At 38.4% G+C, this 13402-nt stretch overlaps 1 protein-coding gene across 2 annotated transcripts in view; it reads left to right on the forward strand.

The window, feature by feature from the left end:
- MKRN2 (makorin ring finger protein 2) overlaps positions 1-8670 on the forward strand; it is a 29326-nt gene extending 20656 nt beyond the window's left edge. Inside the window, exons 6-8 of one of the 2 annotated variants that reach the window (XM_065407703.1) lie at positions 216-326; positions 7195-7339; positions 8348-8670. In XM_065407703.1, coding sequence (XP_065263775.1) covers positions 216-326; positions 7195-7339; positions 8348-8491 — 400 coding nt within the window. In that variant the 3' untranslated portion in view covers positions 8492-8670. Of the gene's footprint in view, positions 1-215; positions 327-3767; positions 3842-7194; positions 7340-8347 lie in introns of those variants that run through there. The other variant, XM_065407704.1, reaches the window with a different exon arrangement.
- Positions 8671-13402: the final 4732 nt, after the last annotated feature.

Here is a 13402-nt window from a genome sequence, read left to right on the forward strand (position 1 = left end):
GGCCCGCCATACAATTTCCATACCCAGATGTGGCCCTCAGGCAAAAAAGTTTGCCGACCCCTGGTATACGCTGTAATCAGCTATGATACACTTTGATGCTTCAATATGAAAGATCCAATTCCCCTTTCTCCACTTGCTGTTTATGGCTAGTTGTTGAGAAATATCTTCTCAACAAGGTGTATGTACATTTATTTTCTTTTCATTACCTATTTAAGATCCTGCCCGCAGTGCCGAGTGACATCAGAGTTTGTAATTCCTAGTGTATACTGGGTAGAAGACCAGAACAAGAAAAATAAGCTGATTGATGCATTTAAGCAGGGAATGGGGTAAGTTCACTAGCCATAATTATTTTTTGTTATATAAACTGAAAAGGTTGTAGATCAAGGTATTCAGTAGCCTCTTTCTAAAACCTTTTCTTTAATACCATTCAAAACATACCTTGTGGAATGTAAATGTGCGCGCACACACACACACACACACACACACACACACACTCTCTCTTCATATCCAGTGACTTCAGTGGTGGTTGAAGGAACTTGTATCTAACTCTGGTCTTCCCCTGAATAACATGAATTTAATTTTCATTTCAGCTAGGCTAATGGTCTCTGAAAATATCCCTCATGATGACATTAGAAATTCCCCAAGCTCCAGGTGGAATGTTAGTAATTCTACTTTCCAAAATTGGCTGAGGATATTTTGGTTCACTTCCCAAAACTACAGTTAGATAATGTCTGCTGACTTTTATTACTCAGCTTTAACTACCTGGATTATCATACTCTTGTATCGGTGAGGGGAAAAAACCAAAGTTGTCACTGAACTGACTTTTATGATCCTTGTTTCTTTTTCTCCATTTTCCTATCAGTAAAACTTAACAGGCTAGTTGAGGGATTTGTTGTTGTTATGCCATCTGCAAATGTAAAAATAATGACATGCATGGTGAGTTTTATTGAACAATTAGATTTGACTGGTGGTCAGAACATTGGAGGTATGCAGTAAAGGATGGTGCTATATCAACCTAGCAAAACTCTGCTTGCTCACTTGCCTGGGATAAATGAGTTTCTTTTTTTGATGGGAGGGTAAAGTATCATTACTACTATCATTATCATTGATCGCCATTCTATAAAGGGTGGGTAAATGTATCTTTGCAATTGGGCTAGTAAATTTTCGACCCATTTGGAATGCTAAAACCTGAGTGATGATACACTACCTGAAGTGCATTCATCCCCCAGAGACACTATTTGCGGTGCTTGTTCTGGAATGGTTCCATAAAAAACCTGGGTGTTTACTTGGCACTGTCAACAAGTGTGTGACATACATTTCCAAAGCACCCATCGTGTTAGTATCTGGATGCTCCTTGTTCAATTTGCCTAGCATGGGGGAGCATCACCTTTCACAAGAAAGGGAGCTTAGAGAAGGGGTGGTGATGGCACTTGTTTAAGGGTTGCTTGCATTCTTTCAGGAAAATATTAACTATCTCTGTTAGTAGTAGCCCAGGAGATCTCTTCTTCTAGCTTTGATATAACAAGACGGCAGATGTCCAGGTTAGAAGTGGTAGTGTTGGGTTGATCTTGTGAGTCTTGTTTTTATAGCAGAAGATGTGTCTTCGCTCATAGGGTGGTCTCCTGATTTTGGATGGTGTTTCACTGTAGATGTAGGCAGAGTTAAGCTATTAGGGTTACACTAATAGTGTCTTTTTATTCATTTAATGTAAACACTTCTTAAAGCGTAACTTAAATTTAGAATTTCCTGCCTTCTCAATTTGTTTAAAATATGCTATTTATTTATTTTTCCATGCAGTTCTGGAGGCTTAACTTTAAGATCAACCCTAACTTAATTTTGTCTGGGAATTTCAGTAGGTTTTGCCAGATTCCTGTGATACCCTATCTACTCTGCATTTAGTAAATGCATGGGTTTTCATCAGGACATCTATAATGCCATAAATCTGGATCATAATAGGACCGACTTTCTAAGATATGCCTGATGCAGCAGTTGTGATACCAACCTGGGAATGCCATGTTCACTGGTCCGTAACTCTTCAGGATCAGAAGTTCTGCCTGAATCCATGAGGTTCTTGTGCCAGTAAAGAGACCACAAGAATGTCTTGAAATTCATCTAATTCAAAAAATCCAGCTGTCATGGACCCTGAAAGAATCAAAGGCTAACTAGTGCTTGCCACAGCCAAGAGGTGAAAACCAATTTAGTTTCGGATTTGATTTTTAGATACCATGAGCTTTTTTTAAAAGGGAAACTTCAAGAAGTACCAACACCTCATTTTAAAAAAAAACTACACAGCTCCAAAACACATTTTTGATTTGCCTTCATAAAATTCTATCCTGATATAAAATAACATGTGCAATTTAATGACAGTAGCTTCAATATTAAGCATGGAATGAGAAAAGTGTCTCTCCATAAACAAATACTGGACTATTACTACTTTGAAATGCTTTATTTTTTTTTCTATTTTAGCTCTTTTGTCATTCATTTGCCATTTGTCTTTTATTGAGCCTGGACAAACATGAAACTACGGGATATTTCCTCACTTTCACTAGTATAATCTGTAATATTTGGGTTGCAAGTGTTAAACAGATCTGATTTTTGGTTTTGCAGAATCTAAATTTTGGACCTAGTCGTGTAAGTGTAAACTTTTTAAAAGCTATTTCATTTTAAAGGTACAAATAGTGAGTGATAGGCAAGACAGTAACATGGCATGTATTTATTACTTAAGTAAATCTTCATAGCTGTTTCTATTCATTACTTCCAGCAGGGGTCTCTGTAGAAAGTTGAGCATACAATTTAATGATGATGCAATACAAGTGGAAATGGAAGATTGGTAGATTATATTTGATTTAGAAGTTAGTCTGTCATGGTCTTTTGCAGAGCTCACCATGTAAAAAGTAGCCTATTTTTAATTTTTTTCTCCATCTTGTTCTTCCTAAGAACACAGTACATTGCCCATATGACAGAGATGAGTTTTTCATTTCAACATTAATAACTGCATAAATATTAGTAGCATTATGATCATAATCCAAAGTATGGCATGGTGATTTAAGTGCTATAATAGTTTTTAACCACACTTTCTGTACAAAAAATCACCTTTAGGCTAAGACTAGTGGGGAAATTTCAGCTTAAACAATGAATTTTTCAGTTAGTAAGCACTATGCCTTGTAGTAAGTGTTTGCAGAATTGGGCCTTAAGGCTTAACGAACTAGCTTTCCATTAGAAGACCCATTGTAAAATTTTCAAAAGCAGCTTAGGAGTTCCTCATTAAAAGTAAATAGGACTTAAGCAACTTTGCAAATTTTATCCCAATTCTAGGTAATTCTTAGAATTTCCGGGCTTTCAATTGGTGGACACTACAGTGTTTGGTAGAAATTGCATCAAGACAGTACCCCCAAAAAGAAAATAAGGACAGATATTGGAAACTTAATCCAAGGTTGATGAAGTGTAGTGCCTAGTAAAATATATATATGAGATTAAGGCATTTTAACACACCGTTAGATAGGTACTTCTCTTAGACAATTGGAAGTTCATGCTGTAAATCACTTCAGTATCATTTTTCTCTAGATTAGCAACGAGGTTTTGAATTTGACCATGTCCTCTTTTTCAAAGAATTAACTCTTACAGATAGAGATAATCAAACATAACGTTTAAGCAAAAAAAAAAACAAAAATGTTTAAAAAGATGTCAGTTTACACAGATAAACTTTACTGATAGGTTTTAGTAATGGAAACTCTAAGTTATTTATACTGAATATATCCATTTCTTAGCCAAGGAACTCAGCTGGCAATAGATAATCTCCAAAAGATTCATTCTTCATTAAAAGTTGTCTAGTTAAAAAAACCAACCAAACAAAAAACCAAACAGATGTAGAACAAAAGAAAGCAGCAAGTCCTGGAAAATGAAAAGCAGGAAGTAAAGGCCAGTTGTTTTCTACTGTGAAGCCAAATACACTAGGTATGTTTATTACCTCGGCTTGTTTTTGATTTGTAATCTTGACAACCGCTTGTTTAAATATAGTATCATTGAGCTTGCTTGTTCAGCTGGTCCTCATCTATTATATTACAGTTAGGTCATAAAGAATTGAGTTACACCATAACTGAATATTTGTTTTGTAAAACTGCTACATTATTTTCTCTCATGGTTTTCCTTTTCTGATTTCCTCCAATAGAATGCTTGTTTGTGACGAGCAGGATCTTCAACAAAGTACTCAGTTGTCACCAATTTAAAACCATTGCAGATTCTATGTCAAAAGAGCCTGCTCCTCATTAAATTGTTCAGCTGGCTTCAGCTGAGCAATAGAGCTGACGGAAATTCTTCTACTGACAAGTTTTATTTATTTTTGATATTTCTTAATTTAAGCTATTTTTTGCTTTAAAAAATGTGCGGGAGAGGGAGGACACTTAATGATGGTGGCTTTTCAACCAGTTCTGCTGTTCAACTGATTCAGGTGTAGAGCTCCTCAGCCTGCTGAACTCTTTAATACAATCCCTGCTCTTCATAAAAGGAGTTTGTGCTTTGTTTAAAGATCCATCTTTGAAAAACACACACAAGTGTGGAAATTAGTACATGAACAGTGCACTGTATGTTACATGTATAAAGTAACCTTAACAAAACCTAAAAAGCAGGGAAATGAATAGCTAAGGCTAACAATATGTACTCGTTATACCACCCCCAACCTTTTAAGTAGTTTCACAGAACTGTCTAGAAGGGACAATAAGAAGGATGGGTCTATTTGTGGTAGTGAGTGGGTTGAAAGTGGTAACGGGGCTGCTGGAAGATTGACATCAGTGGTGGGGCAGAATTAATGTTGTGGTTTTGCTAGTGGTGAAGTTTCTGTCTCTGGGTGGTGGATAGAGGGCATGTACTGTTGTTGGTTGTCAACTTATCTCCTTGGGTTTTAGATTTATTATACAGTAGATAGAGTAACCTTAATTGATACAGTAATATGTTAAGTTTGTGTAGTAGGCAGGTGATGTATTTTCTTTGCTCACCATCATTATAGAAAAGCAAGCCCTGAAGCATGGTATTGAAAACGGTAGTTGGATGTCTGTCCAGTAACTTGCATTGTCTGTCATTTCCACTGATGTTTATAGTCAGAGACCAAAACTAAATTTAAGAAAAGAACTGTGCAGTGAGATGTTTCTAAACTTGCATTCCTACTAATTTAGGAGAATATTTTTTCCATCTGTGCCCTGAAGGTTTGAGGGAATGTTCCCTTAACTGCAGGTTAAGTACTTTCACGCTCTGAAGAACACAGCCTGCACTCTTGCGCAATGCTTGTGGTGGTGGTATCGAAAAATGTGATTCCCTGGAGCAGTGTGGAATGGTGACCTTCATTCAAATCTGAGAGGAAGCAGCAAATTAAGACGGGGGAGAGTTATTCCCTTGGCTTTTCTCTCTTCTCTTTTTGCAATTTTTTCAGAGTTAATCTGTTTAACTGGAAATCTGAAATAGTCCTTGTGGAGAAAAGCCCCTCTCCTTTATAAGGCCACCTACATGTGTGAATGCAAGTAAAGGTGAGACAAATACAGTCACACTGTAATACTAGCTCATGAAGTCTAATAGATTTGTCTATGAACTAACAGTGAATCAATGGTTTGTCAAAAATCATTATCTAGTATTCAGTTAAATGTTACACTAACAAAGTATCAGTTGTAAGGTTCTGTGACCTTCACTGTAGAACGTTGTTTGCTCCAGAGAATGCCAAGTTTGTTGTTTACATTGTGTGTATTTTCTCTCTATGTATGTAACCCACACCCTGCCTGGAGTGTTCTGTCCCATCTAGTGGCACTAAGACCTCTTAGAGAGAGAGAGAGAGAGAGAGAAAAAATGAGTCTGCTCTACAGCCTTAGCTAAGAACCTGTTGGCTTTTGGCTCATGCACTAAGCTCCAGAGGTCCCTGGTTCAATCCTGCCTGCTGACAACCAGGGCCTGCCGGTGTTACATGTACACTCCATCAGGGTCTGTGCTATTAATATTACAGGAGCTGGAACGTGCAGCTGCTGACTAGTAACAACCAGCTCAGTACTTTTGGGCTTGCTCTGGGTAGTTTTACTGTAGGGGGTATTATTGCTTATTTGTGTGGAAAAGTGAAGGGTGACATTTCCCCAAAACATTCTTGGGTTGTATAAGTACAAGGGGGGAAAAACAATTTGGCAATAATCTGTCTGACCTCTGATTGTATATAGCCATTGGTGTTTGAAAAAAACACAAATGGTCAAACATGTATTTCTCCTCTATGCAGCAATTAAAGTAAACTTCACACTTGCTTTCATACATTTTTACTTAATGTAGGTCTGTAAGGAAATATGTTCCTGTTACTGATTTATAGATGACAACTTCAGTTAAAATCATTAGACTTGAAGTACATAAAGACATGTAGTTCTTCAGATGTACTTTAGCCAAATTTTAAAGGATATTATTAGATAATAAGATGGTGAGAGCCACTTTGTCTTAATCTGTTACTGGGAAACGTAATCTTTTATACAGCAAAGCAGGTATCTTGTTAAGTGACAAACACAGATGAAGGATTATTCTGGCTGCAATGTTAAAGTGCATGTTTTATCTATTAGTTTATGAACTGAATCAATCTCACCAACTCAACCTCTTCTCCCCCCCCCCCATATGTATAAATTAGAACACTCAACTATTTTCAGCAGGCAAATCATTTTAATACTGAAGGTTAAATAGGAATCCAAAGCACTTTCTCCCTCAAAGGTACTCACTGAATGTGATAACTACTAAGGTTTCTATCGTTGTAGTTTTGAAGGAGTAAACTTCACTTCCCCATAGCTTTCAACTTCAGCTGTTGCTGTGATCATTGCAGCATCATGACTTGACTTCACCTCCTAGAACAAGAGTTTTTTGTTGCTTTATGATAAAGATGAGAGTGTTTAAATGTAGGTCAGCAGGGACTGATATCAGTACAGAGTATCTTTTAAAAAATCCTTTCAGACACTGCATTAACTGTATTGTCTGGTTCTGGAACTATTGAGCTGATCCTGCTTGACTGGGAGAAGAGTCATCTGATACAGGGCCTTTCTGAGGAGGTGATAAGAATTAAAAAAAAAAAAAAAAAAAAAGGGGGGGTGGGGGGTAGATAGCCCTGGAAAAGCTTCTCAGTTCATTCTCCTGTCCCCAAGAAACAGCTTTCATTTTTACCATCATCTAAAGGAACTAGTTACTCTCTTTCAGGAAAAAGGCCTGCAAATACTTTGAACAAGGAAAGGGAACCTGCCCATTTGGAGGAAAATGCCTTTACCTTCATGCTTACCCTGATGGGACACGAGCTGAACCTGAGAAACCACGAAAACAGCTCAGCTCAGAGGGGACTGTGCGGGTAAGCAGACATTTAGCCATTCATTTACTTGAATATAAGCTGCCCTTTTATAGAAGGGCATAATTTCTCTCTAGGGTGAGGGAAATTTAGGAAAAGAACTACTTTCCTCTAAAAACACCTTTTAGGCCAAGATTTTCAAAATTAACTGACTTGAATTTTGGGTGCCCAACTTGACACTGATTGTGAATTTGCTTGAAAACCAGAATGTTTTTTTTACATCTAGCGTTTTTCAAGAGCTCTGTGGGGGAACACACACTCTCTCCCATAGTACTCAAAACCTCATCTTTTAGCAAATTCCTGATTGTGTAGCTCTTGCCCACACATCCCATTCTTTGATGGGAGTTACACATGGGGAAGTATTGTAGGATCAGCTCCCTCATTTATGCTGCAAAAATATTCTTAAATTCATCTGTTTTAACTCCTCCAGCACATAAGAGCTATCTGTAAGGCGAAGTTAAGACCAGCTCAATAGGCCATGACTCACAGCCATGCAACGATAATAGCGCTATCTCCAAAGAATAGTAGAAAATGTTCTGAGGGGACAGTCTAGGCTTACTGTCTAAGCTCGTGCTTTACGATTGTTAGACAGGCCCACTAACTTCAGCTGTGCCTGCATATAGCCCTTCTAGATGATCACTAAAATAAAATATTAGCTGAAATTTTAGAGCACAGCTCTAACTTGACAGTGGTAAAAATTGTGTGGGGGGAAAACATTGCTCATGTTACACCTCCCCTTCCCAAGCTGTTGGTGAAGCCTGCTCTGTATGTGAGCAAAAACACCATGAGCACCAGTTAATAGTAAAACAATTCCCCACCCCTTTTTTTAAAATTTAGGCATAGCTTGAGCATGTCTTCCCCGGTCAAGTTTTGATTATCAACTTCAGAAAAAAAGGAGGTGAAATGAATGCTTTGGGAAAGGTTGTACACTGGTATAAGTGCAGACATCAAACTGACATCTTTCTTATTTCAGAGAATGCATTAAAGGCAAATAATATTCTGTTTTCACAGTTCTTCAATTCTGTTCGGCTCTGGGATTTTATTGAAGACAGAGAAAGTAGGACTATACCCAATGCTGAAGATGAAGTGACTGAGCTTGGAGAGCTTTTCATGCACCTCTCAGGGGCAGATCAAGAGTCTGCCACTCCTCAATAAAGGGAACTAAGGAACAAAAGTTCTGTTTTCTTCTGTACCAGTCCAGCTGTTTGTACTGCTTACTTAAAGAAGGTTTTAGTTTTTACAGCAAAATAATATAGCTTACTGGTGAGGTCCTTGTAGAACTTTTGTATAATCTGTATACAAACAATACTACAGAAGGATATTAAATAAAAAACTAACAAGTGTATGGGGAAAGGGAGCTTTGGGGGTGATTTTGTGCATACCTCTTCAAAAAGGTTTGGTAACTTACCCTTGCTGTTTAACGCCTAGTTCTTTAATATCCTGGGCCTAACACTGCAAACAATTAGAAGATATTACCTCTCCCCCCCCCTTAACAGAAATGGGTCCAGTAAACTATACTCTCACCACCTTGTCTCTCTGAAAGTAAAAGGCTGCATGGTGAAATACACCAGTAGTTTGACTTTTAATCTATGAAAAGCCAGTAGTATAGCTAGAACAGATAAAACCTAGTTACAAGTGAACGTATAATCCCATCGTAAAGTGCATCACATTAGGAAGACAGACTTGTACCTTGCTGAATTTTCCAGACTAATTTGCCCAAGACATTGTTGCAAACGCCCTAGTCCTAAAAAAATTAACTCAAGGTGCTTGGTTTGACAGCTAATCCAAGGGACAGCACTTCAACCAGCTGTGTTCCCACTGTCATTTCTATACACACCTTATGGAATGCCCTCTAAACAGCATTTACTGCAGCAAGTACATCCATAGACTGATCCACACAAACAAGTTGAGCTGACAGTATTGCAGTACAGGGTTACAGGTGTGGCTATACCTGCCTTGTAGTAGAAATCCTGCATCTGATGTCCAAATTGGACTAATTGAAAAAAGAACAATGGGAAGTATAAACAGGGTACAGAGAAACTAGGGTAATCTTTATCTTGACATTGATTCAATGCAAGTAGTGTAGTGGAGAGAGTGTTTGAATACTGCTACATATATTCAAACTGAAGATATATGCAAGAATGATCGACATTCTGATTAATTCATTCTAGAGTCAGTAAAATGTGACTAGACTGCTCTATAATCCACTAGAACATGTTGCCTAAGCCCCTAGAATTGCCATGATCAGTGGCAATTTAACTATGTACTGGATTTCAATTACAGAAGCAAACTAAATTTCTCTTAAAATTAAATGCAGTAATTTATTCCAGATGCAATTTACATGCATCCCCTTTGTCAGACTTGAAATGAAAGTTACACATCTTACAATGTCTCCAAGAAACTAGAAGCTAAAGAGATCAGTCACTATAATGGTCCGAATAACCTCTGCATGGTTGCAGTGGAACCCTTTGCCCTCCCCAGGGTTCTCACACCATAGTCTTGCTCATACAGCAGAACCTCAGACTGACGAACTGAAGTCAACCACACACCTCATTTGGATCTGGAAGTACACAATCAGGCAGCAGCAGCGACCAAAAAAAAGCAACTACAGTATAGTATTGTGTTACATGTAAACTACTACCAAAAATGACAAAGTTTAAACAAAAGATTTGACATGGTAAGGAAGCTTTCTGTGCTTGTTTCATTTAAATTAAGATGGTTAAGAGCAGCATTTTTCTTCTGCATAGTAAAATTTCAAAGTTGTCAATGTTTGCTTGTAAACTTTTGAAAGAACCATAATGGTTTTTTTAGCATTAGGAACAACCTCCACTCCCAAGGTGTTCATAACTCCAAGGTTCTACTCTCATTCTAATGTTGGCAGGTGGCTACTTTCATATGTAGCTTTCACTTTTAAGTTATACATGCTCTATCCAGAAGGCACTTGCATGCTTCCTCCTTTCTGGCCTCTGCTCCAAGTTAAAAGGGAGAAGCCATTTAGAGAATCTGTCAGTGCTTCTGGGCATGTGTACACGTATGCACCTATTGCTGATTGATGGAGAAAGGTAATTATTTTCCAGTAGTGTGTGGTATAAATTACTTTAGTTGACTTTGTGCAGGTTGTGCTAGGTTATTCCTGCAGATAATTTAAGTGTACTGACTTACAAAAGTGAAAGTGTCTGGCTGAAAGTTTACATTAAATGGACAGAGTAAACAATGAAATACCAGCACTACAGCCCAGAGGCTCTCAACCTTTCCAGACTACTTTACCCCTTCTAGAAGTCTGTCTTACATACCCCACGTATCCCCTCACTGAAAAATTGCTTACTTTCTCATTTTTACTATACAATATTTATATTCCCATTGATTTATTTTATAATTATACTTACATTTCAGTGTATAGTATATAGAGCAGTATACATGTCATTATATGAAATTTTAGTTAGCTGTGCTGATGTCACTAGTGCATTTTATGTAGCCTGTTGTAACACTTGGCCAATATCTAGATAAGTTGATGTACTCCTTGAAAGACCTGTGTAGGGTGACCATTTTTCTTAAAGTAAAAAGGGGACAGGCTGGGGCTGATCCGCAGAGCTCCGTGGGACCCGCAGCAAGGCTGGGGCTGATCTCCTGAGCCCCGCTGAGGGGGTCAGCTCTGAAGGCAGTGCTGCCCACCAGCATCAAATTTCTCTGGGACAAATGCCCGGTTTTGGTGAAAAAATAAGGATGGCCAGGACAGAGCTGAAAAAGGGGACTATCCAGACCAAAACGGGATGTGTGGTCACCCTACCTCTGCATACCCCCAGGGATATGCATACTCCTCGTTGAGAACCATGGCTATAGCCAACATCTTCAGTATAAGTAGTTTTTCAAACAGAACTTCGTGTACAAAGAAGGAGCAAGTAAAGTGGCACAGGGAACAGGTGGAGACATAGGGTACGTCTATACCCAGCCACTAGTTCGGCAGCAAGCAATCGAACTTCTGGGTTCGACTTATCGCATCTTGTCTGGACGCGATAAGTCGAACCTGGAAGTGCTCGCCGTCGACTGCGGTACTCCTGCTCAGCGAGAGGAGTACCGCGGAGTCGACAGGGGAGCCTGCCTGCCGCGTCTGGACCGAGGTAAGTTCGACCTAAGGTACTTCGAACTTCAGCTACGTTATTCACGTAGCTGAAGTTGCGTACCTTAGTTCGAATTGGGGGGTTAGTGTAGACCAAGCCATAGATAGTTATTGATTTGGAGAAAGCTCACACTTACTCCCCTCAGAGGCAGCACCCCACATCCAATTTAGGATATTGGGATTGCATACTTAGAACAAGCCTGAAGATTTACATGGCCTTCATTAGGCACCATTTTTATATAAAAGAATATGGAAGTTTCAACCATCTGTTCCACAACTAGAAAACATGCAGTGCTGTCCCTTATTTGTAGCTCAGGATACTAAACTTAAACTCACTGGAGAAGGTTGTAATTTAACTATGTCTGGATAGTAAGATCACGATTACTATGAAACTTTTCCTGTGCCTGGCTCCTCCAAGTATTTTTGACACACGTTTCTACTTATTTTAATGCCTAGAGGCCCCCATTAGGATCAGGTCTATACAACTAGGGAGTAAAATGGCAGTCCCTGTCCCTCCAGAAATTACAATCTAAACTGAGAAAAATAGGAGTAACAAACAATGGGAGAGAGAATGAAGGAAACAGCACCAAGAATGTATGCCAGCATAGACAAGCTACATTCAGCAAGATGGTCAGGCTTGTACTGTAAGATTAACAATGTAACCAAGAGTCCCATGCCAATCATCTATAGATCTTCGAACTATTCACTTTTTCTGTACAAACAATTGTGCCACTACCTTTCTGTGACTTATTTTCAGCATTCTGCTGCATGTTAGTTTTGGAAAGGATATCTGCATTATTTCCAATACTGAAGAGTAGCTCCTCCCATAAAAACCATATCATAGATAACCAAACTGCAGCACTGTCCTGCTTTTGTTTGCTTTAATTTTGAAATCCTTTAAGCAAGACAATTCCTTATTTATCTTTGTCAGCAAGGCGGCAGGAGATGCCATATGCTGTAGTATTTATTAAACAAACAAGACAACTATGGCTATATTTTCAATGTCATCTAGGGAATTTTGATGCCCAATTTCCATTAAAATTAGCACCCAAATCCCCTTTAGAACATATATATTTGTAGGGGCTAGCTGGAACCATGGCTTGGTGTACTAGCCTTTCACTCCTGGAGTAAAATGTTTATTACAATCGAAGTTACACACCCCTTAATCTTAGGGTAAAGATTAAAAATTTTATTAAGTTACGAGTGAATCTGTTCAGTGGCTTAGAACTTAAATTATTCCTTTTTGAAACCCAGAGCATGTTGTATTTTTCCAGTCCTCTTAGAATTTTTTTCTTGTAAAACATATTTAAGGACTGGTAGCTGTAGAACAGAACAAAATAGTTCATACTTTGTTACCAACAACGTGTTGTGGATTAGGGTGATGCTTAGACGACATCAGAATGATCGAGCTGAATTTAACCAAACATTTGAATATTAAGGGTAATTTCACTTCACTGCTCGTTTAGTCTTTGTAATGCTGAAATTTTGTAATGGTTATACAAAACTACTTCAGCCTTAATGTTAAGCTAAAGCTTTTTTGTGTGGGAACATTTATTCTGGTAACAAGAACCTTGCTGATCTGCAGGGAGTAAAAATTAAAAAAAAAAAAAAAAAAAAAAAAAAAAAGTACCTCAGAATTTTGACAGCTCCTCTGCTTTGTGTTTCAGTAATTCTTCTCTCCCCTTTCATGAAGGCTTTGGAGTAAATCAGCTGATGGAATAAGAAGGTGAGGGCAGTAGTCTGGTGCTGGCAAACAATTTGAAAAACTGAGTAGAGGTTTGCATAATTCACAGCAGAATAACTACCATTTAGCAAATTATTCCCACTTTAGCTAACAAAGTGTCAGGCTAGGGAATTCTACATGGTACAGTAGAACCTCAGAGTTACAAACTGACCAGTCAACCACACACCTAATTTGGAACCGGGAAGTACACAATCAGGCAGAAGCA

This window comes from Emys orbicularis, chromosome 7 (assembly GCF_028017835.1).
Source record: "Emys orbicularis isolate rEmyOrb1 chromosome 7, rEmyOrb1.hap1, whole genome shotgun sequence".
NCBI lineage: Eukaryota > Metazoa > Chordata > Testudines > Emydidae > Emys > Emys orbicularis.